Source organism: Stegodyphus dumicola, chromosome 8 (genome assembly GCF_044657685.1).
Source record: "Stegodyphus dumicola isolate Sdum_Otavi_A_Nest chromosome 8, ASM4465768v1".
Classification (NCBI taxonomy): Eukaryota; Metazoa; Arthropoda; class Arachnida; order Araneae; family Eresidae; genus Stegodyphus; species Stegodyphus dumicola.
In genome coordinates, this window is record NC_140775.1 from 5,453,035 (window position 1) to 5,480,823 (window position 27,789).

Sequence of the window (27,789 nt, forward strand, 5' to 3'; positions counted from 1 at the left end):
TAAATACCATTAATTTCAACAAGCAAAGTTGCCATTTTTTAAAGTACTTTTTACATTGTTTACAGGCTCAAAAGACTAACAAAAATATTTTTTACCTTAAACTCAATTTTAAAATATATGCTGGTGGGATTTGCCAGCAACAGAAGAAAGTGTGGTAAATTTCTACAGGAATACAATATTTTTCCACAATCACAAATGGCCAAATTCTCATATGATGACATAGTATTTCAGGGAAAAAATCTTCTTGGGAATGCAGCATGAAATGTTGAAATGAACACATCGGTATTTGGACTGGATTTGGTCTAATAACACTCAACTGTCTTTTGCTACAGCAACCAAATTTATGTAGTGCTGGAGAAAAGAATTAATTAGTATTAAATTCTTCTATGAAGAGTTCTGATAAATCACTGATAAGACTACGAGAGACCAGAATAATTATATACTAATAATCTGCATGTCAATAAAGAGAAAAATGACTGCTAAAAAAATTTAATTGTTGAAATAGATACAAATTGAAAATAAAATTCTGGATTTGTTCTGCTGCTGTAATGGATTTGGGGAGAAATTTGCCAGGAAACAAATAAAAAAAAATTTCTGGTTATAATTTCTAACAGACGTGTGGCGATATTGTAACGTTGTCAGCTATTTTCCCACGGGCTCCCACGAAGTCTGGGAAAAGGAGATTTCAAATGGGCGCCAGATGACCACCCTGATGACACTTACGAATTCTTGAGGTCGAACGTGACCCCCAACAAAGTGCGGAAAGCATATTGTTTTTACGAAAGGAGAAAACTTTCATACAAGTTCTCACGGGTTGTGGAGTGTCCATTGTGTGTATGCGACAGACTGTCGCCAACTGCCTGTTTCTCGAAATAATTTAGATAGACCTCCCAAAAAGACGTTCTGAATTTTCCCACGGAAAATTTCAGTTTCTCAGGTTGTCAAGACAGTATCTGAGAACAATCAGCGCCTGTTGACCAATGGAGAGATGCTCCGAAAAAGACGTTTAGCGAATCACTGCAGCAGACGCACAAGACACGCCCTGAAAACCTGGACATAAAAACAGTGAGTGAAAATAATTAGAGAGTTTTTTTTAGTCTGAAGGATACGCAGTCGTTGCGTAGAGAAGAGAGAGCCTTTCTCTTGTATTTTACGGCTCTTCCCGAGTCGCTAGTAAGCTTTAGAGAGCCCCTTTCTCTCTTGTGTATTTTACGGCTCGTCCTGAGTCACTACTAAGCTCTGTCAAGAGCGGAAAAAGAAACCCTCAAGGAAGCGTAGCCGGACTTTTTCTCCGCTACCTCTGTTTGAACTCAAGTGATTATCGTTTCCTTTTGGAAAAGGACTACTTTGCTAAGCAAACTACTTTGTTATGATAAGCAGTTGAACTTACCTTAAAATTCAATTTGTGAAATTTAACACTTACCTTATTTTCAATCACACTACCAATAAAAATTGCTACAGCTAAAATCGCTACAATATTAATGCAGAAAATTAATGAAAAGTTAAGCAAGGAAGTATCATCTGTTTTAATTGCTGCTCATAATATTAAAAATGAACAATCAGAAGAAGCTGGATTTACATTTAAAACAATCAGTCATACATGCAACTAGCATGGATACACATCATGAAGAAAAAACATGACGATCCACATAATGGCATAATATGAAGCACAAGAAGAGCCCATGACTGCATATAATCATATTTAGAAGAATTTATATGCCACAAATACCAAGCCGCTTAAGGAAACAACTGCTTTGAATGTATTGTTAAAAGCGATCACTACAAAATTTCACCAAAACAAAAACAAAAAAAAAAAAAAAAAAAAAAAAAAAAAACATGTTTGTAAGTAATTTTATTGATTACTTTTAAAGATAAATACAGTACAAAGTCCATAATCTGGACTCGTTGGGACTTCGGCGATTCCAGATTAGAGGTTCTTCCGAATTATAGATCATCAATTTAAATCTGGTAAGATGGCATGCAGAAATTATACAATTAAAAATATGAAACCGTAATTTATGAAATAAAGCACAATTATGATCTAAAGGGTATCAAAATTTACAAAAAAAAAAAAAGCTTAATATTTATTTGTTCACTTTATTGAACATTTCTTTCAACGCATGCATTACACATAGTCGAAATTAGAAAATTGCAACTAGAAACTATTTGATGTGTATTTGTGATATTTATAATGACGAGGAAATTGATTTAAATCATATCAAAGAGAGTACATTGAGATGAAATACTACATTTAGTAAGGAATTATAAGCTGAATAAAATAAAAACATCTGCCCTGAAGATGAGGATCGCCCCCCTCCCCCCTTCCCGGCAGAGCAGCATGAAATTGATAAACAAATTTCGGAATGGTTACAGAAACAATTCATTAAGCCAAACTGTTCTGATTACACAAGTAATATCGTGCTAAGTAGAAAAAAATGCGGTTCATTTAGACTATGCCTGGACTTAAACGACACTTAAAACCTGGTGAATCCCTTTCCGAATATTTAATTACCATGCATGAAATAGCCAGTCGCGGTTCTGTTGATGATTCATCAATTCTTGATTATGTAATCAATGGGATACCGGATCAGAGTAGTAACAAAATTATTTTGTATGGGTGTAAAACTATTTCTGAATTCAAAGAGAAATTAAAAATTTATGAGAAAATCTGCATTCGAGATACGGAGAATAAGGGTTATTCAAGTACTAACACACAAAAATAAAGCATGTGCTATACCTAATAAGAGTACAGAACCAAGGTGTTATGACTGTGGAAGTATAGGGCAAGTAATGTATGCGCATTCTTTACACGCATGCGTAAAGCATACAAAAAAAAAAAAAAAAAAGTTTGTGGCTTTGAGGTCCGGATTATAGATCATTCCAGATAATGGACGTCTGGATTTCGGGCTTTGTACTGTATTGCATTAAAGCTAAAATATCTGAATAATAGCATGTATGTATGAAATAATAATAATTTTTAAGTTGTCATTCTTTTTCTTAGGAAAAAAAATATCCAGGTGTACCAAGGTGGCTGTACTAATATGTATGCAGATTTCAGGCATTTGCAGATAAGCAGTCACATAGTATTGGAATGCTACTGCAGCACATCTGTTGTATCGATGTACAGTGCAGTTTAAAATAAACACATAAAACTTAAATTCATGTAAAACAAGTGTCTGCCCTGCTTTGACCTACTTTGAGTAAAATTTTAACCCAAATGCAACAGTTACTGTATTTCCTCGTATACTTTTCCCCTAGCATTTTAGTAAAAGGCTCTGAAAATTTGTTAAGTACTCGTGTAATTTTCCCTTTCCTCATTCATTAGCAAGCTTCCCAACCTTTTAAAATGGATTTGTCCATGTAGTGGTAATTTTTGTCTTTCTAACTGCTTTGCCCATGGATTTTGGATGCATAGCCTCTAACTAATGAAGAAATAATAGTGAAGTGCTTCAAGAGAATGGGAATATCTAATATTCTTGACAACTGCGAAGGTCGTTGCACTAGGGAAGACAAACTGAATAGAAATGAGGAAGATAACAGTGATGATAGCAACAGCTTGCAAGATGTAGCAGCATTAAATGATTTTAGGTCTAGGGAGTAGCAATGGACAACAATAACAGAGCAAGATTCAAGTAGAGTTGAAAATATCTAATTAAATATTGTAGTGTTAATATTATGTGTTTTTATTGCAATGTAGGTTTCTTTTAAATAATTAACATTGCAGTAACTATGGGTAGTGTATCCATGAACACTTTTCATTTGCAATGTTCTGTCACTGCAATCATGTCTTTTAAAATTAAATTATTCCGTTAATTTTCTCCTTTTGGTTTTTGTATGGTAAAAATGGGGGAAGGAAATATAAGTACATGCAATATTCTATAATAAAGAAACTAAAGCATACCAACAGTATCTGAAATTTCGAGATTATTAAGTTTTTCAGTCAGCATCTTTTCTTGCAGTTTAAATTCTTCTTGGAGCTTTAGCCATTGTCTCTTTTGCTCTTCTAGTAACTCCTTTACCCTCATTTTGTGGCTTTCTTGCAGTTCCTGATATATTTTTACTAAAATTTCTTTGCTTGCATTACTTTTTAAATCAGGTGAATTAGGAGGTTGCCTGTAACATATTTTTTTAAATTTAGTTTACTTCATATTAAAAATTAAGTACACTTTAAGTATATGGAAATAACTATTACAAATTAAGGCATAATCAAAAGAAATATGGAATATCCTTAATAAAAAATTTATTGCTTGGTTTTTTTTAATTCAAATTTTAAATGAATTTCAAGTAATAGTTCAGTTTTTAATTTTATTTGCATTTAACTAGTCAGAAATCAAGAACATAATGCATTAAATAATGTTAATTTAGCAAACAAAAAACTGTGAAATGGCAATCATTTCTAAAAATGATACTGATGGTGGATCACAACCAAAGTTTAATGTACAGTCATATCTTCCAAGAGGAAAAAAGCATAAATATATTAGTTTAAGGGAAGGGATTATTTATAAATAGACAAAATTTCAGTTTATATACAATACATGATTCCAAAATCAAAAGCAAAATAATAATGTATTTTACTTAATTACATAAAAAGCATTTTGAGTGTATAAAATAGATCTTTTTTAATTAGAAAACTGACTTCGATATGATCTGAAGGTATATGAAACATAACATGCCATTTCAAAGATGGATTAAGAAGTCTTAATAATGAACCTTGAAAATTTCAGGACATATATTACTGACTTTATGTGTAAAATATTATTGTCATATTGAGAAAACACGATTATCTTTTTGGCTGTAAAAGAACTTAAGTTTGAATTGCAAATAGTATTTCCAATGGTAATAGAAGTTCCTTATTAAAATGGACTTTGAATGTTGGAATAGAAAGTGATAATGCTTTTATTATGGTAGGTGTTCTTATCAAATTTATAAAATTAAATATACACTCACGTTTGTGAAAATTGCAACACCATGAAGGACTTACGCGAGTGAGCTGAAATTTTCAGGAAATGCAAAGTAGCGCATGATATGCAAATGATTAGAATTGCAAATCCATAGCGCATGCGTATGCTGAGCAGCGCCCTCTGAACGGCTGATGGATCCGAATAAATAGACGGCTGTAGCGAGGCGTGTATGGTTATCGGTGGTTATCTGCTAGTGGTAAACGTTAACTCAATCTGTACTTATGCCTCGTCGACGAAAGAGAGCGAGATTTGAACAACTTACAGAGTTTGAACGAGGGAGAATCATCGGCCTTCGTGAAGCTGGATTGTCGTATCGCGCAGTAGCCTCTCGTGTGCAGCGTAACAGCAGCACAGTGATGCGCGTTTGGAAGCAGTGGACGGACGAGTGTCGGACAACTCGGAAATCCGGGAGTGGACCCCGAAATGTGACGTCAGCTCGCGATGATAGACACCTGGTCCGCATGGCGCGGACGGACCGTACAGTTTCCTCTAGACAATTGGCAGCACTGTGGTCAATAGCTACAGGTGTTTCATTGTGTGCTTCATCAATTCGTAGACGTCTGCTGCAGTGTGGACTGCGCGCACGGACTCCTTTATACAGGATCCCCCTAACGCACGACCATCGCCGCCTGCGGCTACAATGGGCCAATCAGCATAGAGACTGGCGTGCTGATTGGCAGCATCTCGTGTTTTCTGATGAATCCGGCTTTAATTTGTGGTACCATGATGGCCGCATTCGTGTCAGACGCTATGCCGGTGAATGCCACCTTCCGGAGTGCATTATCGAACGCCACAGTGGACGAACACCCGGAGTTATGGTCTGGGGCGCCATAGCATATCATAGACGATCTCAATTGCTACGAATTGTGGGCAATCTGAACAGCAACCGGTATATCCGTGAAGTTCTACAGCCCGAAGCTGTTCCCTTCCTTCAAAGCTTGCCAGGCGCTGTATTTCAACAGGACAATGCCCGCCCTCATACTGCTCGGATTGTCAAATCCTTCTTTGCAGCACAGCAGGTACAGCTTCTTCCTTGGCCTGCGTGTTCCCCGGATATGTCGCCAATTGAACATGTGTGGGATGTCATTGGTCGGCGTCTTGCTCGTGATCCTCGTCCTGTTGCGTCTGCAGACGAACTTTGGGTACGCGTACAAACGATATGGAATGCTCTTCCTCAGTCAGACATTCAAACTTTGTTTGACTCCATGCCACGTCGTGTAGCAGCACTTATTGCGGCGCATGGTGGCCACACAAAATACTGATTCTGATCTCTTGTTCTTGTTTGTTTGCTTTGAACATTTAATCATTTATTTGTACCACTACCACTCAACTGTGTATTAAATTGCATTCAATTATAACGATTCCTTCTTGGTGTTGCAATTTTCCCAAACGTGAGTGTATATATATACATATCATCTTCGGCTAATAAAATAAGTCTTTCATTTTATACAATTATTCACATCACATCCTACATGAGTACAATTACTATGATATTCAGGTATCAAGAGTAGAGGCTAATGGGAATTCGAAAAACTTTGCGAGCTACTGATGTGCATTAGGTCCACTTTGTCACTAAAAATGCCAGCACCTATACTCAGTTCGGCGACTGTTCACCAAGACAGAACCCATTACAAAGATACTCTGGCATAAAGGTGACAGCACCTGAATGAAAGATGCTTCCTCCAGAATATAAATTTGAACTTCCAAATGCTGTCTGCATCTTTATGTCTGCACCTAGATGACCAATAAAAATACTCTGATACAAAGGTTATAAAAGTTGGTTTCCTCAAGTCATAAAGTGAATTTAATAACGGTACCTGCTTCATAAGAGTGCATGCACCTTTATACCAGGGTACCCTGGTCAAACAGAGCCCCACTTATACAAAGGTATGGCACTTTGATGAAGTTGCTTTTTTCAAATTCTAAAGAACAGAGTGCAGGCACCTCTATGCCCATCTGTGATTACACACTAAAATATTAACCAAGCCCAACCATGGATGTCCTAGAAGATGGTTATATTTTTTGCTATGTTTATTGAACTTCATAAAGGTGCTAATACCACTTATGCTTTGACAAACAACGGTTAACTTGCAAAAAGTGCCAGCACTTTTACTCAAGTCAGCAAATATTCACACTGATCTTCAAAGGAACCTGGAATTTTGATAAAGGTTGCATTCTTCATTCACCCGCCGCTTATTAAATTCACTGGTTAATAAACTCAGACGCTTAATACATTCAAATTTTCAATAAATAAACAAATATATACTAATCAACAGAAAAACCAAAGATCATTAACTCGTCTCAGCACCTTGTACAGCACAAACTGGCGAAAGACTCTTCAGATCAAGAACAACCTGTTTGGGTTAAAAGCAGTTTGTTAATCAGTCATTTATATTTTAATTACATAATGCTTTAATATAACAGGTTTAGCAGAAACTTTGTCTGGTATAGTTAGAACTAAGACCCTCTAGGGGTGTTGAGCACTCTTTCCTCCCTGTCATACACTGTTTGAAAATCTCTTTGTTCAGACTGAAGCTGAAAGTGAAAGAATAATTTACCTCATGATTAACAAAAGCAGTCCTCTAGAGGTACTGGAAACAAGTTCTTTGATTGTGAATGTTTTCCAGGATTAAAGAAAAGGCACTCACCAGCACTGGTTCCCTTTTCGAACACCAACTGATAATGTACACACATTAAGTTTGCAGGATGTTCTCATAAAACATCATGAAATGCTTCCTTGCATTATTGCACATTATCAATCATGGATTGGAAAAGGGAAGTGGCTGTTGTAGACTGAAGGAAAAAAAAAGCATTGATTATGCTTGTAACAGTCCTGAAGTGATATGTTGACTTGATAACGTGCAACCTTCCTGATGGCTACAAACAAGAATTTTGGATTTGAACAAATCATTTTAGACAAGAGGCATTTTTTATTTGCTATGTGCATGATTTTTAACATGTCGAAAATGCCTAAGGGAAATGATCTAAGCCTGAAAGAAAAGGATAAATTGCTGAAAGATTATGTTACAATTGATATAGGTAGCCAAAGAGAAACAGCATTTAAAATGGGAATTTTTTAAATAGCATTCTATATTTTACTTAAAGAACAAATAAAATTCATAAAAATAAGTAAAAAATGCAAATATTTAAAGGGATGGAAAATAGATAGATGTTGAAACCACTCTTCTAGAATGGTTTCAAGCTATAAACTAAAATATGTTCCAATTTCTACAGCTCTTTTAACCACAAAAGTTATAGAATTCACTAAAATGCCAGGTGAAAATTTTCTGCCAACTGATAGATGGCTCAAAAGTTGAAACAGGGAAATAATATCATTTATTGGAAACTACATGATGAGAAGCAAGGAACAGACCATCAATCGGCTCAGAACTGGATGAAAGATATTTTACCCAAACTTCTAAAAGAGCACAAGCCACATAAAATCTGTAATACAGATGAACCTGGTCTGTTTTACAGAGTATTATTGGAGCCCACATTAATATTAAAAAATGAAAACATTTTTCGAAATTAAAAGAATGAGTTAATGTGCTATTAATGTGCAGTATGGATGCAACAATTAAAAAGACACTACTGGTTATTAGAAAAAGTAGCAAACCTCAGTGTTTAAAAGGAGTCAAGAATTTAACTTACTGCAAAACAAGAACACGTGGATAGCAAACAATATTTTTACTGATTTCCTTTTAAAATGGGATGGACAACAGAAAAATGAAAAAATAGCTTTACTATTATATAACCATGCTGCAAACCCCTAAAATATCCTGAAAAACATTAAATTCCTTCTTCCTGCAAATACGACTTCTATCATTTAGGCTTAGATTACTATAAAAGCATTCAAATGTCAATACAGAAAAGGCGTCGTTCAAAAAATGATAACCAAGACTGAACTTTGAAGGAGATAACTAAGTATCTTCGCTAGAGGCTATGCATAGGAAGCAGTCTCCTATGCATAGGAAGCAGTCTCCTAAAACACAGAGAGAAACTACTTGCTAGCCCCAGCTGAACCACGAAAAGTACTGCAAATTATGAGAACTTCTGAACTGAAATGTGGAGATCAGAAAAGCTACCAATAGTATTATGAACTTGAAAATACAATTGAAAGACTCTTGATGAAAAATACCAACACAAATACGGATACAGCAGTTCTTTGTAAAAGTTTAAAATTTTATCAAGTTTCTAACTACAAATATTAAAAAAAAAAAAAAAAAAAAAAAAAAAAATCCAAACAGCTTAATTTTAGCATTCATTAATTAATAATTTAGGTTTTAATTATTAAATTAATTGTTAGTTACAATCTTACTAAATTAGTTCAAAGTTTATAATGTAATTTGAAATAATACTGAAATCATCATTTATTAAACTCAGCAACTTAATATTAAATACATTTGGAATGGAAGTGATTTTATAATGCTGGCACATGTTTGCAAATTCGCCACGCTGGTCAGATCACCCCCATCAGACTTTGTCAAGTATAATAGGCTATAACTGGTTTTAGATATTCAGGCCATTATCTAACACTGATTTGCAGGTTTTACAGCACATTAGACCAAATATCTGCAATTAAATATTACGATAAATAATAAAAATGAGCTACTAAACATTATGCAAATGAGTCAGAATGATGGTTGTCAATCAAAATAGTTATAACTCAAACTTGGTTCCAACTGGATGTGCTTAGAATTCATTTGATGTGGGTCACTCCAGCGATAAAATTTCTACTGCAGACTAGAAGTTTAATATATTATACTGAAATACACTGGTTATTTCTTTTATTCTTATAACTGATTCCGCATGAAGTGCGTATTGTGAATAAATTTATTACTGCTAAAATATTTTTGAGGTAAACTTCTTATTCCTGGTAGAAAATTTAATATCTTTGTTGCAGTATTAAATAATCTCTATTTAGGTATCAGGTTGAAGGATGATTTTTCAAACCAAAAATATTTCAGAAGAAACTATGCAAAATTTAAGAAAGAAATGTACAGTACAAATTCTGTAATCCGGACTCATCGGGACTTCGGCGATTCCGGATTAGGGGTTTTTCCGGATTATAGATCATCAATTTAAATCTGGTAAGATGGCATGCAGAAATTATACAATTAAAAATATGAAACTGTAATTTATGAAATAAAGAGCAATTATGATCTAAAGGGTATCAAAATTTACAAAAAGAAAAGCTTAATATCTATTTGTTTACTTTATTAAACATTTCTTTCAATGTAAGTTGTTTAAGTTGCTTTGTTTTCTGTGCTAATACTTTCTCTTTAATTCTATAAAGAGACATAATTTTTTGTTCAGTTACAAAGTTCCACTGTTCAAATCCTGTAATTGCTGTGTCGAGAACACTGACTAACTTGTCAATCGAAATTTTTTCGTTTTCAATAACCTCTCTGTCACTTTCTTCACTATCGGAAGTGGTATTTTCCGGATCTAGAACCGTACTACAGATTTCGCCGTCCGTTAATTTATTGATGATTGGGGCATTGTCGTTGCAATGAAAAACTTCTGTTATATCATCTTCATTTATTACCGCTTAAGAAACAGCGCAATCTGCAACATTAACTGAAATACCTTAGAATCAGTAAAGATAATTTTAGCCTAGCTTATACCGTCCGTTATACATTAAATGCACATGCGTAAAGCATACAAAAAAAAAAAAGTTTGTGGCTTTGAAATCCGGATTATAGATCATTCTGGATAATGGATGTCCGGATTACGGACTTTGTACTGTATAATGGATGTCCGGATTACGGACTTTGTACTGTATTTCTTTCCTAAAAGAAATTACTGAGTAATCTAGAAGACCTCCTTACACAAAATATGGAAGCGCTGCAGCAAATTTCTATACTTTCAGCTAAGTTTCGTGATTACTATTTCTCAATCTGTGGTCCTTGAAGCCTGCCCTTGTGCCCAGATTTCCAAAATATCAAAAATAAAATTTGAATTAACTGCATGAAAATCTCAGAGTTCAGAAATTACATATGGCAATCATCTGTCACTCTGTCCTAAGACTGACATTTTATGAAATTAATTACCAGTTACCTTACCTACAGATCTTCCACTCTAGTCTCTAGAAACAAAAGAGGGTTTTAAAGCACTATGATTATGGCAGCTCTTATTATACATCCAATCATGGAACAACTATGGAAGAATCGATCTATATCACAGATATGAATACAAAAATTGATTTAATTTTTAGTTAATAAAATAAAGATTATCCAAACTCTAATAGCCTGAACTATTAAAAAGAAATATATATATTTTTTCCATTAACTTAATAACGATATACAAGTAAATAAATTTCAATTAATTATGTTTTAAAAATATAAGTGCAGATAAACACTTTAGAACTTTGAAAAATAATGACTAGTATTAGCATTACATCTATAAAATTTTAACATTTAAAAAAAATGGAAAGCAACACATACTTTTCAACTTTTTGCAAATCAACTGCCTGTAAATCATTTTCTGCATCGACTGGCTGTGAATCATGATTATTTTCTATGTTCACATTTGTCATTTCACAAACTTTTTCTGGTTGACTATCTTGAAATGTAAAAGTATCACCTTGAAAGTCTTCTTCATTATCTAAGAATGGGCTGGATTCATCAACTGGACTGAGAAATATCTTAGCACTTTCTTCTAAATTTGAAAATACCACATTAGAGCATGAAACTGTAGTCTCAACAACATTATTTCCTGCAGAGATAGTTTCAGTGCTCGGAATAGGGAAGACTTTACTGTTTGCTGGCAAAGAAAGAGATTTGGTAACTTTCTCTTTTTTAAAAGCAGTATTTGGCTCAAGTTCTTTTTGATTCACAGAAGCACTATGAGGATATTCACATTTATTGGAATCAAGATTACACTCACAACCAGCATGGGCTATAATTAAAGCAGTAGATGGATATTCTAAAGTATAGGAATTTCTTCTTATATGCTTCCTTATACAATCCTTACTTCCTTTAGTGTCTAAATTTGGATCTTCATTATTTAACAATATTGAATTTGATATGTCAGGGTTAGTGTTCTCTGATTTTGCAATGGCCCCTTCTTCAGCATTTGAAACTCCTTGAAGAATGTTGGGGTCTGTGGGCTGGATTTGCAAAGCACTGGTTTCATCACTGACTTTGTTAGCAGATGTAATAGCAGAGTGTGATGGCTCACTATGAGATTTTCTAACATTACAATTTTCTCCAACTGATGGTAAAAGTTTCATAAAACTGTCAACGGAATGTGCTCGTTGACGAACATTTGAACAACTCAATTCATCAAAAATACTTGTTTTAACCTCAGCAGGACTGTTTAATGGATTATCTACATAGTAGCTGAGATCAGTCATTGCTGATGCACATGGTGTAAGCTCACTTTCAGTATTTACCATTGTTTCTGAACTAGCATCATCGGATTTTGAGGCTACATTATGGTAACTAGATGCTTTGGATTCCCACACAGCACTTGAGCAATCAGAGCTTGAAAGATCAACAGAAGCGTCCATATATTTATCTAGATCAGTGCTCTGAGTTATATATGTGTTATTGCTTTCACAATCAGTATCATTAGCAGCACATGTTTTGTTACAAATAACAGTGGGCAACGAACAGCATTCAGTCTCTGTAACAGATTGCTGTTCATCATCTGATAAACCGGACTTTTGTTCTGAGAAAAAATTCCCATAAGGCACTTCTGAATTATTTTCAGAAATATGACTATCATCAAAAACTGGACAATATTCTGCTTGACATAAATGGCATTCTAAACTGGAACTGTGCTGAAAGCCATTTCCACACAAAAATCTGTTTCTTGTTAAAGCATTTGAAACACCATAAGCTGTTTTGCTAGAGCATCTGTTGCTAGGCATTACATCAGGGCACACTATGACATCCTTATGAACTGTACTGCAAATATCATTAGGCATGACATTACTCATGACTACAAACATTCCACTCCCGCATGACACTCTGGAAGACGAGGAATATAAGACACCAGGCTGATGCACATCAATGTCATAACAGGACTGTAGCTCTTGCTGTTTATGGGGAAATGAAAGTTGTTCCTATAGGATATAAAACAAAACTGACATAGATCACATTTACCCATTATTATTTTATACACATACAAATTAGCAGTTATATATGTGACATTAAAATAAACCATTAATACAGAATTCTACAGAATAGTAAATCAATAAATCAAAACACTATATTCCCCCTTCCCAAGCTACATAAGTTTAAATGGAGACATTTTGAGATATTTTGCTCACAGTTGCAAACTTTGAAATATGAAAAAATAGGAATTTCTGGAAAATTTTCACACTGCATACTGACAGCATTACAAAAGAACTTCAGATTCACATTATAATGCAAGATTCATGCTACTGAAAGATTAATAATATGATTATGATGTAAAATGTACTATTATTAGCTATTCTAAATTTCATATTTCTTGACTAATTTCTTTTTGTAATTTTCTTGCATGTTTATCCAGAGAAAATCCTCAGGAGGGAAGAAAAGTTTTTAGTTATTGATGGAATTTTATATATTATGAAAATAAAGTTAATAATTAATGTACATACTATTGTGTGGATAAACTTACTATTGTACTATATATTGATGTAAAGCAAAATTACTTCTTGAATCTTCATAAAATGGTCTACAGATACTTGGTTGGTTGCTGTTGTGTCCTTCGAAAAGTCAAATGGATCCATGAGTGGAAATCACTGCTTTTGTCAGCTCACTATACAGCTCTCTCTGGAAAGGAAATTTCCCCAAGTTTTCCAGATCTGCAAGTTCTGTTGGGCAGGTGATAGTGTTTCTGCAGAAAGCTCCGCTTCAGGGCACTTTCTACAATTTTTACATGATCTAGTACCATCTACATTAATTTTTATTCCTCTAAAATGACGGGTTCTTAATCTAGTAATGGTCTTTGTGATTTCTCTGTTTGCATCAATCTCACATATCTGTCTTTCTTAATAGATTTCTCTTTGAGTCTATATCTGGCAATGGCATTAGCATCTTCAAGAGTGACGGGCACTGAGTTGTTGAGATTTCTTTCCCTTTCAGCGACTTCATCATCTGCCTCATTCCCATCGATTCCAACATGTGCAGGTATCCATTGCATAATGCATGGCTTTCCCATCTGGTTGATTGTTTCTAGGTGTTGGTGAACATCCTGGGTGACTCTTGAATGTACTTGCAGTATTGCCTCTAGGGTAGCCTTAGAGTGACAGTGAATTACAAGTCTGCTGACTTTATCATTTAAGTCAATGTAAATTCTCAGGGCCTCCTGGATCGCTCTTAATTCAAATGTGAAGTTGGAAGCGATGTTGGCTCCTCCATGGCTTAGAAGTATAGTTGCTCCATTTGGTAGAGTGATGTGAATACTGGCTCTACCCTGTTGGACAGTCTCATCCAATGAACTATCTGTGTAAATTTTTACCAAATTAGCTTCCAAAAAGGACTTAACTATTTAAGTATCTTTTGTCTTGATAACAGCTTCAGTTTCCTTTTTGTAGAATGTTCCAACAGATCAAAATTTATTTTGGTGTTAATGGGGATGTAAGAAAGCAGGTTAGGCTCTTGACAATGTAGGTATCATGTTTGAGAGCAATATTTACAGGTCTACAGATGTTTAGTACATTAAGACATTCTCAATCAAATAAAATTTAATAAAAAAAATCATAACAAATAGCATTAGGGATAGAGAATAGAATTTGCACATTTTATATTTCATTAAATTTCATACATTGCCATAAAACATTTTACTTAGCCTAAAATTAAAAAAATGGGAGATTTAGGGATCTACTGGAAAACCAGAATGTGTATTGAAAAACTGAGAGAATTGGCAGCTGTATATAATGTATATTGCATTATACATTTTTACGTTTCAGATAATGCTTTTTCAAATGAATAGCAAAAATTTTTTGTTGTTGTTGTTGTTTTCAGCTACTAAATGAAGCAGAAAAATCAAACCATGGATCTTTTAGTCTAACTGAATATACTACAGTCAAAAGTCTTTAATCCGGACTCGTCAGGACTTCGGCGATTCCGGATTATCGATTTTTCCGGATTATAGATCATCAGTCTAAATCTGGCAAGATGGCATGCAGAAATTATAAAATTAAAAATATGAAACCGTAATTTATAAAATAATGAGCAATTATGATCTAAAGGGTATCAAAATTTACAAAAAAAAGAAGCTTAATATTTATTTGTTTACTTTATTAAACATTTCTTTCAACACGCGCATGCGTACCTTACGCATAGCCGAAATTAGAAAATTGCAACCAGAAAACTATTTGATTTGTATTCGTGATTATAAATATGACGAGGAATTTGATTTAAATCATATCAAAGACGGAGTACATCGAGATTAAATACTACATTTAATAAGGAATTATAAGCCGAATAAAATAAAAACATCTGCCCTAAAGATAACGATAGTGGTGACAGATCAACTTCCAGTTCATTGCGAGCCGCGACGTCCCCCCCCCACGCAGAGCAGCATGAAATTGATAAACAGATTTTGGAACGGTTAGATAAACAAAGGATATACCTTTATCCATTTTTTGTAGCAATTCGTTTTTTGTTTGATGGACATCGAATCATACTTTCGTTTTCTAGATCCTTTGGGAGCTCCAGCATCGGAAATTCTATTTGACATAATCGAAAGTTCAAGCTTACTTTTATAAAATTGCTCTTACAGTCTGCAAAAAATAATAAGCCGGATCCAATTCGAAGATTAAGGAACAACGCAATCATCAACATTAACTGAAATAGATAATTAGATAATTTTAGCTTATGCCGTCCGACGCGAAAACGTATTCTGCACTTGCGCAGACACATATGCGCAGTCGTAAATGTCTTGCGCGGACGCGTAAAACGCCTGTGAGCATGCGTCAACGCGGTGCGTGCATTCGCAGAAAGATTTTAGCTTTGAGGTCCGGATTATAGATCATTCCGGATTATGGGTGTCCGAATTAACGACTTTTGACTGTACTACTTATATCAAGAGAGCCAGTAATAACTAATGTTTATGTCATATATATTATTTTCCACTTGAAAATCAACTGATGAGAGGCACGAGACACAATCAACTAAACCCAGGTGGTAATGAATTATCATATACCACATTTAAATTTATTTGCCATTAGGTTTTTGAAATTGGGAAACAAAAGATCAAATACATTGGTGTGCAAAAATTAAGGACGAAGTCGAAAAATTAGCATATCAGCTGAACGAAGAGGCAGAGCGGACAGAAAGACCAATCAGGAGATTAAGTAAGGTGATGTACGGTAGCACATGTGCAGATATGCAGGTAAACGTAATGGGGGAGTGTCTGAGTACTATAAAGCATGTTGTCGTTGAAAGATCAGTATTTCTGGCAAAGAGATTGAACGCCGTATAGCAGTTAAAATCACACCGAGTTGCTGCCTCAGCGAGAAATGGCGAATAATCAATCTGTCAGACGACATCTGGATGCTTTTACCCGAGGTCGAATCATTGGGAAGTTGGAGGAAGGCTGCAGTGTGACAAGTGTGGCTGCAGAGTTAGGAATTGCTCACAGCATCATTTCACGACTTTGAAGACAATTTCAAACTACAGGAACAGCTATCCGGGGGTTTAGTAGTGGTCGTTCACGAGGAACCACACCTGCAGATGACTGGTATATTGCCTTACAGGCCAGAAGAAACAGGCGGCAGACAGCGGGAGAAATCGCTAGACACACGACACAGGCGACTGGATGACAGATATCGCGTTTTACCGTGGCCAGAAGACTGCACGGTGGTGGTCTGTTTGCACGACGCCCTGTACGGTGTGTACCTCTAATGCCTGCCCATCGGAGAAGGCGTTCTCTGTGGTCCCGGGAACACCGGAATTGGAGAGACAATGAATGGGGACGAGTACTCTTTACAGATGAGAGCAGATTCAGTCTGAGTAGCAATTTTCATCGCATACTTATCTGGAGAGAGCGGGGAAGCCGCAATCATCCCTCGAACATCATTGAAAGGGACAGGTATAGACGTGGCGGTGTTCTCGTTTGGGGAGGCATCATGCGTGGTAGTCGTACAGACCTTCACATCTTCGACGCAGGTTCAGTCAACGGGATCCATTATTGTAACGAGATTCTTCTTCAATAAGTGCGTCTTTTTATAGGGGCTATGTGTCCGCAGTTCCTTTTCATGGACGACAATGCACCATGTCATCGCACAGTAGCTGCCGAACAGCTCTTAGAGAGGGAGGATATTGAACGTATGGATTGACCGGCACGATCTCCGGATCTCAATCCCATCGAGCATGTATGGGATTTTCTAGGCAGATGATTGGCAGCTCGTACCTTACCACCAGTAACGATTCCGGAGCTTCGATTGGCACTGCAAGACGAATGGGCAGCAATGCCTCAACAACTCATTGACATCCTCATTCTCAGCATGGGCAGACGCTGTGAAACCTGCCTAGCAGTCAGGGAAGATCATATCCCCTATTAAGGACCAGATGCTTCTTGCTGGACACCCATCACAGGGATGTTTCGGCCTTCAGTCGCATTGCGCTCCATGCTACTTTTTCAATAAAGCTTCTTTCTATCCCTCTGATTTCTCTTTTAGTAAGTGTTGCTTACACTACTCATGTCCTTTCGTATTGGGGATCTTACGGTATTAAATGTGTTTATTTGGAAAGCTTTTGTACAAAGTTATATTGAAAAAACCGTCTCGTCCTTAATTTTTGCACACCAGTGTATGTTGTCATTGAGATTCAAACTGCAATCTTATTATGGTGGTTGCAGGATGTGCTATTAATTACATCACAAGGGTTATGCACAGGAAATGTGATAATTCCTTATGCAGCAAAATGTAATATATCTGAGAGGTTAATAAATTAAATGAACACTTGATGTGAAGCAGAAATTTCCTGTTGGGACATAGAACATCAAAATCAAAATTTTTACTTTCAATGAAATCTCCATCATCGAGATAACATTTAATACTTTTGTAACTTCATTAAACTCATCAATTCATTTGTAACTTCATCAATGCAGTCCATCTTTGTTGCAACATTTCTACCATTTGCTAATAATAGCAATACCTTATGGATTTATGAGACATTTGTTTAACTAATACTACCTCTGTCATATTACACAGAAAACCGATTTTCCAAGTTTTCAGAAATCACAAAGAATTCTTAAGAATCTGTGCTGTTTAAGGGCACAAAAGGTGATGTGAAACTCTTGACAGAAACTGCATCCAAGGTAACCTCCAAAAGATGAATTATCTAAATCTTCAATAAACTTAAAATTTTGCTTAACAGACATTTATGAAAATATGAAAATAATACCGTAAAAGAAAAAATCTCAAAATTTCTATTTATTTTCTATCTGAAATCTAAAGTTTGATACTAACAATAGATATCTATTGGTTACACTCTGTAATTCAAACATATTGACAGTTATTTTCCAAGTGGGACAAAAACTTGAGAATAAATATTGATAACCTAATTTCTTTCTTTTATTTATTAAATTTTCTTTGGTACATAAATAAAAATGCATATGTTTTTATACAAATACTTATAAACTCCATTTCTTACTACAGTTTGACACTGAATGGTATTAGATTCTGAAAAAGTTTATAGCCACAGAAAGAATTAACTGGAAATTATTTTTATTATGAATTATAGATGCTTATCAGTCAACCGGGTCTTATCAACAGAATGTACACAAATGCATTCCCAAACAAAATAATAATTCTTAGTAAAAAAGCTTGTAATTGTGATTATTTATTTTTTGTTGACAAGTATGACTAAAAGTTAATGAAATCTGTTAATGTTTCTGAAATCTTTGAGAATAAAATTTATATAACATAGTAAATTTAATTAAATACATTCACAGATCTTCTGCTGCTTGTTCATTTGTTTTTAATGAAAATGAAACTATTATAAACTCAAACTTCAAATAACTAAAATCTTTGTAACACTGTATTTGTAGGCCACATAAATTTGCTTCATGGCCATCAGTTTGACGCCCTTGGATTATATCAAACGTGCACTACATTAAACAATTTCTCTGAAAGTGAATAAATCACTAAAAATGAAAATGTGAAATATTTCAATAAATTACAAAAAATTACACGATACATTCCAAGTGAAATTTAGATATTGTGTTCCCCCTTTCCATTCAGCAAGCCAAAATTTGGTTACCTGAATACTGTCATAAAATTCTAAACAACATTTTTTAATATTAGAATTATGCATGCATATTGTTTCCTTTATGTGGCTTTGAACTCTACTGCATGCTTTATAAATATTTTGTTATACATAAATAAATATGCACACATTTTTAAATGAATAAATACATTTCTAAATTTTAAATGATTCAGTTTTATAGTATGCAGAATAAATTATTTAAGGCAAAAAAGAATATATAACTATGGCTAAATTAAAACATAATAGATTATGACTTTTGAAAATATAGTCATACTTATTGAAAAAAATTGTATCAACTGAAATTATACCTCTATTAAATATTGCAACTTTCTCATGCACATAAATTTTAATAAACAAAAAGGAAAATTTTGTAAGGGATACAGTATGCGCCCTTACAATAACTGCAGTTAATTTAACTATTTTAATATAGACATTACTAGAAACTTACAAATCACACATTACAAAATTACATAAATCTTAATAAACAAAAAGGAAAATTTTGTAAGGGATACAGTATGCACCCTTACAATAACTGCAGTTAATTTAACTATTTTAATATAGACATTACTAGAAACTTACAAATAGGTTTTTTTCACAGAATTTTACCTAAGGAAATGCAAAGATTTTAGTAAACTGTTCATGATGCTAAATGTTAATGCAAAATTTTTTATGAACCATTCATGTCAAAAGTTCTGTCCAGACGGTATGGTGGTTAGGGGAGCCTGACTGTGATACTGAAGGGCCCGATTCGAATCCCAGAGAAGGCATGGGAATTGTCTGTCCCTTCATATGAGGTAATGGTGGCCACTTATTAGGTGCCTCCACAATAAAATGGCCCCCACTTCTGGCCTTAGGGATGGCTAATGCCGTTATAGGCAAGTGTCCGCCACTGGAAAAAAAAAAGTTAATGCATCAGCTTTTATTTATGAACTGTCGTTCACAGCATTTCTCAAAATTATTTGCCTGATGCTGTACCCTTAATCTTAAAACTTGAACAGCATCCCTCATTGAAACAGAATATGTCAATGTAAAATTTGAAAGAGAATGTGTGAACGACAATACATTCCTTACTGTGATCACTGATTCGGTTACTATGATCAAAATATTATAGAATAAACTTTTTTAAACTAAAGTCATCAAATAAAGTCAAAATAAATTATAAAATTTTTAATTGACACAGAAATGTTGCCAAGTAAGGGATTAAGTAGCCAAATAGTTGATTTTTTATTTCAGTCACTTATTTAAATTTGGAAAAAAAAGCAGTCTTAGTTTGACACAGATAGTGAATAACTCTATCGATTTTTAGGGTGGGTTAGACACAGATCCCTTTTTTTCAGAAGCAAAAAAAATTCTGCACAATTCCCTGAAAACATCTATGTGAAACTAAAATAGCTTTTTTAGCTTAATTTAAAATTTTACATTGACTTCAGTGAGGGATGCGCTCCAAGTGTTAAGATTAAGGGTACAGCATCAGGCAAATAATTTCCAGAAATATTCTGAACAATTCACAAATAAGCTTTTGCATTAACTTTTGATATGAATTGTGCATAAAAAATTTTGCATTAACTTTTACCATCATGATCAGTTTACTAAAAAATTTTTTTTATTTCCCTAATAAAATTCTGTGAAAATACCAATTTGTACGTTTCTAGTAATATCTATATTAAAATAGTTAAATTCCATTGCTATTTTGTAAGATATTTTTTCTCATCATTGTTATCAAAACAGCCATGGGTAAATCTGATCACAATTAAGCAGCATTGGAACTACTCTGATATGCGCCTTCAAGTCGCCAAATTTCTTGCCAAACATTTTTGGCGAGAAACTCCACGCTGCCATATTGCTATCTAAATTTTTTGTCTACATTTCGAACTTTAAGCCTAAAATGTCTCCAAAAACACGATTTTCGCAAATGCAAAAATCACGTTTTGAACACACAATTTAAGCTTAAAATCCGAAATAAAAACAAAGAATTTAGATAGCAAAAAGTAAAGTTTCTAACCAAAATTATTTGACAAGAGTCCATGTAACACAGCGATATGTTTTTAACTTAAAAAAAAAACATCTACGAATAGCACAATCTAGGCAACGAAAGAATCAACGAACTACGCACACCTCGCTTTAATAAATTAACATAACAACAATAAATTTCAAAGAATACCATGTACACAGCATCTTGTTTCAATTTAAAAAAACATCTACGAATTGCACAATTTAGGCAACAAACGAATCTACGAACTACGCACACCTAACTTTAATAAATTAACATAACAACAAATTTCAAAGAATACCATGTATACAGCATTCTGTTTCAACTTTAAAAAACATCTACGAATTGCACAATTTAGACGGTACGCACTAATCAACAAAAAAAAAAATACTAAAATAAATTTCAAACAATTAAAAAAAAACAACAATAATGACATAAATTCATACTAAAAAACAATGAACATAACATTCTACAAAATAAGAACAAGAATAAAATAAAATGCACTTACCATAAGTTAATGCTTTTTAAAACATCAGAAATACCAATTTCATACCACCTTTAACATGCCGCCACGTAATCACTATCGTATTTATATGTCAGCCAGACACACTACCCAGAAAATTCATACTATGGTTCACAAATAAATAAAATAACAAATAATCACAAATCCCTACTTCTATCATGCAAAGCCACTAAAAATAATCTCCCAGACCCTCTTTCCACACCTCCAAATACCCATGCCCCTCAACATGATGGCCATGACGATATTTCCTTTTGCTGAACTTCAATTCAACAACTTTCACCATTTTATCTTCCCCCCCCTAGCTTCTCAGACACAGAGCATGATGCAAACCAACTAACTCCAGCGAAAGATTTTTCAACGTCAACAGGGTTGCCATACAACACGCAATCGTGCCAAAATCCAGCGCAGAACACACATCGCCACATTTGGTGAAATCAGGGCGTATATCAGAGTTGTACCGCAGCATTTACTAAACACATATATTTAATGATTTTCAGTTATTACTCTCGAAAGTCTTCCTCACTTTTTCTGACAGATTAAGTTGCTCTTTTCTTCTCTTCATTATATCCACTTCTTTATTAACAGCAGCTATACGGAGACGAGAAATTTCAAATCTTTGAGTGGGAGTAACCTATTAAAACACAAGTATTTCATTACATTAATAAAAATTCTAGATACTCAAAATTTAAGGTAAAAAGATAAGCTTATCATTTTATCATCATCATTATTATTATTTTCCCCTCAGTTTTATAGGTATCAAAGCAACAGAAGATTTTTGGCTTCCCACTTCCCTTGCATATGGTTACTGCAATAATATCAAAAAATTCAAAAGAAACTTGAGTTTAAAAAAAAAAAAAAAATCTGCCTGCAAATTTTATCAGATTTATTATATCTTTCTTTCAAATGAAATAATTTTTATGCTATTTGCAAGCATCATCAAGATTGCATGCCTGCCACCCTTTTTGGCATCCGTGAAAGAGAATGCAAATACATTCTGAGATCCAACGACAGCATGTTCATTGTGTGTGTTTTTAATTGCAAACACACACATACATTCACACTAGAAATTGTTTACAATTCAAAAACTTTCCAAAATGCATGGCATGTGCATAACGGAAAAATACCTCAATATATATATATTCTTCACAATCTCGAGGAAAACAACACATTTATATAATTTTCAAGCTCATTAATAAACGTACACCACTAAGCAAATTTTTCAACGAATTTTGAGGAGTTTCACTTTTATTATCAAAACTAGAATTAGAATTGTTTGGAAAACATTTTTCGGAAGCTCTGAACATACTGCTACATTTTCTAAACTTCAAGTTACCATAATTTCCAGAAGAAACCATGCGGCGTTTACATGTTTAAAACTTAAATTTTCAGCGGGTGCGGCATTTCTACCCATGCGGCGTTTAGGTGCACTAAAAATAAAATATTTCCTCTGATGGTCATTGTGCATAGTTTGAATAACTTTGTCATTGTACATAGTTTGGATGGCGTTGTCATTGTACATAGACCACTCAGTAGTTCCAACACGAAAGACCACTGAGTTGCTTTTTGCGAACGTTATTTTGTTTACATTCTTTCCCTTGAACGGACCTACATGTCTTATTCACCCTAAACGGGATCTCAGAACAATAACATTCTTCCCCCTTTGAAATCAGCATTCTCATCATTTTGAATAATCTCTCTCCTCTGCCATTCGATGAATCTTCCAGGAACCATCCTCTCTCCACCCCTGCCTTTTCTGCAATTTTTTCCAAAGGCAGACACGACTCCACCTGCCTCGTAATAACAAACTCTGACGTATTTCCCCTTCAGCATGAATCGATTTTTCTTGGCATTCTGCCAGATACAGATCCCATCAGTTTGAGTACAAGTACTTGTTGGATAGTTTGTAAGGGCGGAAAATTTTTTAAAATGGCACCTAAACGGCACAGAAGCTATACTGCTGGTTTTAAGCTTAATGTAATTTCACGTGCTGAATAAATTGGAAATAGAGCAGCAGCTCGAGAGTTTGAAGTGGACGAGAGATGTATTCGACATTGGAGAACTGAAAAAGAAGAACTTAAAAATATGCCACAACAGAAACGAGCCAAAAGAAGTGGTACTATAAGGTGGCCGAATCTAGAGGACGACCTTGCAAACTGGATAAAGGAGCAACGAAAAAAAGGAATGGCAATTTCGACTGTAAAAATTTGCTTACAAGCAAAATTTATAGCAAAGCAAATGAACATAAATGATTCCAAAGGAAGGCCTTGCTGGTGTAGCAGATTTATGAAAAGAAAAAATATTTCTGTGCGTACTAGAACAACAGTCGGGCAACAATTACCAATGGACTGGCAGGATAAAAAGGCATCTTTTCTAAAATATGTGACAGATATTATTGACAAAAGAAAACTTCTTCGGTCACAGATAATAAGTATGGATGAAACGCCGTTAGCTTCCGACTCTCCTGCAAACAGAACTGTTGATGAAACTGGTGCAAAAACTGTATCTGTGCTTACGACGGGGCATGAAAGAACGTCATTTACATGTGTGTTAGCTTGTGCCGCAAACGGTGACAAGCTAAAGCCAATGATCATTTTTAAACAGAAAACTATACTGAAGGGAGATTTTCCTAATGACGTAATTATTTGTGCAAACGAGAACAGCTGGATGTGAGAAACAATCATGCATGAGTGGCTACAAAAAGTTTCGCAGTATCGTAAGGGATCTTTTTTCCAACCAAAAGGGTTATTAATAATGGATTCCATGCGTGCGCATTTACTTGAGTCAGTGAAAAACCAGATGTCAAAAGTTGTCTATGACTGTAGCAATAATTTCTGGTGGTTTGACAAAAATCTTACAACCATTAGATTTGTCAGGCAATAAATCTTTCAAAGCTGATGTCCGAAAGCGGTGGGAGTGTTGGATGAGTGAAGAATTGCATACGTATACCAAAAGCGGAAATATGCGTAGAGCATCTTATGAAGAAGTTGCAAAGTGGGTAAGAAGTGCGTGGAAATCGGTAAAAACATCGTCAATAATAGCAGGATTCAAAGAAGCTGAAATTATATCTTTAGATAAAGAGACTGTAAACCAAGAGGATGAATGTGACGATCTGGAAGACTTAGACTTAGATCAGGATTTACTAAATCTTAATTCAGAAAGTGAAGAATCAGATTTTGATGGCTTCATATGATGTATAGTTTGCTGTAATTCCTTTTGTAAGTAAAATTTAAAATTTCCTTTTGTAATCCAAATTTAATAGTTCGTTGTTGCAACATTTTTATAATATAGTCTGAGTATTACAAATATGGACTTCTTTAGTGGGTATATATAAGTATATTCGTGAACACAAATATATTTTCAACATTTCTTACCTTTAAGTTATTTTTGAGTTATGATTTCATTTCATGCAATTTTCTTAACTTATATGTCATATATCAAGACATAGGTTGAGATTTTGCATCTATACGGCCCACAACGATGTCACGCACAATTAAATCTATTACGGCGTTTCTGTGTAATTTGAATTTTTTTCCCGCCATTTTTCTCGAGTGCGGCGTTTACGCTGATGCGGCCTTTCTTCCGGAAATTACGGTATGTCCCTTACAAAATTTGAGTGGGTACATTTAATGTACTCTCTCAAAAAGAAGTTCTCTGATAAGAGAGTATATTTCGTATATTTTCTCCTTTACAACTCTGCTTTTCACTATAGATCGTTACTGCCATTTAATGTAAAAAGCTGACAGTTATAAAAAATATCAACATTAAGCAATAAAAAGCATACACATGATTTTCAGTACAAAAACATCAAATATTCAGAAAATGCCTAGCTTGACTTTCCTGCTATGTTACGAATAAATCAAAGAAAAGAACAGGTCTTAATATGATGCATGGAAGCGAAATACATCAATACGAAATTTAAAACTAAATAAAATTCAATCAATATACCATATTTAGATTAGATTTTTAATTAATTTTAAATTTTAACATAATCATTTTATGAGAACAATGAAGTTGGATCAGGTACAGTCACTGAAACAATTCGAGGAGTCTTTTTACCTGCCATAGCTGCCAATCTTAAAATATAATAAACCTGGCATTTCTGGGAGATTTTTTGCATTGCACAGCAACACCATTCCAAAAAAAAACTCTAAACCAACTTTAATCTGCTTTATAATCTATAATTCAGGTTATTTAACTACTCATAATTTATAATATGGTTCTGATATAAAATACCATATTTCACGGCATATAAGATGACCCTTATTTAGAAGGCCACACACAAGGAAAACAGCATTCAGTACTGAATACTGAATTCAATACTGAATGCTAAAAATAGCATTCAGTATTGAAAGTTAAACTGCGTCCTTCACGTATAAGACGCAGGTAACTTTTTTGAGACCAAATTTAGGAAAAAAAGTGTGTCTTATATGCCGTCAAATATGGTACATTAATTTCTCATTAGAAATTCTAAATTTTATATTCACTATTTAATTTCATTTTGTAATTTACGTACATCAAAGTGAAGAAATACTGAGCAAGGAAGAACAACATTAATTTAATCAAAACTCTTTTAAACAGGAGCAAAATAAAATGAATAATTGATGCACCTGCTATTATGTGAATAAACTTAGTAATGTACCACATATTGATGTAAAACAAAATTAAGTAGTACAAATAACTAATTAAACATTATAGGAACTTCATATTAAGTTTTACAATAGTTAGTGTACAATAGATTAAGACATTGCAGGTCAAATAAAATTTAATCATAAAATAATGCTGAAAATTATTAAGAGCGAGGCAATGAAATGTGTTCAATTCAAGTTTCGTTAATTCAATAAATTTCATTTATACTCAGAAACACTTTCATTAGTAAAGACTAAAAATTAAAAACTCGGAGATTCGGGGATCTACCACAGGACATGATGGAAAACTGGAAGAACTCGCAGTTATGTGATATACATTTAACAGGACTTTCTATACTATTTTTGGTACTTGACACATTGGCCATGAAACTGTTGCCATGCACTGTGATTTAGTGCCAGTCATGAATAACCATGTGACCTAAAAACATGCATAATATTTATTTTTCTTCAATATAACCCAGTGGACTTTTGATAAGTTCCATTTTGTTTTTATGAACAAGAATATAAATTATCTGGGGTAGAGTAGACTTTAAGGTACCCCTAGTATTATGGCGAAGTTGCTGTTTGATTTATCGCCAAGTTGTTTCGTTTATGGTAGCCTGAGTAGTTGAATGTTATGGAAACCCTATTGTGATGTAATCGGGTGCATGATTCTGGGAAATTTTGAATTATGGGATGTTTTGTAAGTGTTTTTGTGGTGTGTGTTGGTTTGATTCTTTAGAAGGTAAAATGGCCGAATGTAGTAAAATTAATTTGAAGTTTCGTACGATTTGGAGCGAAAGGGGAAAAGAGCTTTAATTGACTGGTGTGTAAATGAAGGTTTACTTAGCAGCCATTATAAGTGTCCTGTATGTAGGAAGGATATGTGTCTAGTCGAACATAAAAACCGTTTAGATGGATTTGAATGGGTTTGTAGGAAGAAAGATTCAGATGGTCACTATGTGAAGCCTTCGATCAGAAAGAGTACCTGGTTTGAAAAAGTCATTTGAGTATGATTGATATTTTGATTTTTACATGGCTCTGGGTGTACGAAGAGAACTCGAAAATCATGGTAAGTGAATATTTGCTATTGGTAGTGCTTAAATGTATAACATGTTTTTCCTTTTTTATGTTATTTTATTGTTTGGTTTAAAATGTTTTTTATTGAGATTATGTATTTTTTGTTTGCCTATATTGTAGAATTGGGTGCTCCTTTGACTTTTAAAGTGAAAATATATCGTTGTGTACACACAAAGTAAAGGGAGTGCGCAATGCAAGTTTGTGCAATTCTGGAATTTTTTTCTAAGTGAAAATAGGTCGACGTGTACATGGATAAAGTTAAAAGAGTGCGCAATGCCATTTTTCTGCAATTCAGGGATTTTTTTTTTAAGTGAAAATAAGTCAATGTGTACATGGATACCGAGTTTGTGCAATTGTTTGTCTTGTTATTTTGGTCGTGTGTAGCGGTGATTTTTGGGGC

General features: G+C 34.2%; 1 protein-coding gene across 4 annotated transcripts in view; it reads right to left on the reverse strand.

The window, feature by feature from the left end:
• Positions 1 to 27,789, reverse strand: part of Cp110 (Centriolar coiled coil protein 110kDa) — a 70,026-nt gene that overhangs the window by 30,366 nt on the left and 11,871 nt on the right. For 3 of the 4 annotated variants that reach the window (XR_015042464.1, XR_015042465.1, XM_035356816.2), the window contains exons 3-5: positions 22,208 to 22,315; positions 11,408 to 13,032; positions 3,902 to 4,113 (exon numbers count right to left, since the gene is read on the reverse strand). Coding sequence is in view for 2 of the 4 variants with exons in the window: in XM_035356816.2 (XP_035212707.2) it covers positions 3,902 to 4,113; positions 11,408 to 13,032; positions 22,208 to 22,315 (1,945 nt within the window). In the remaining 2 variants the exon portion in view is untranslated. Of the gene's footprint in view, positions 1 to 3,901; positions 4,114 to 11,407; positions 13,033 to 19,777; positions 19,973 to 22,207; positions 22,316 to 27,789 lie in introns of those variants that run through there. The other variant, XM_085821528.1, reaches the window with a different exon arrangement.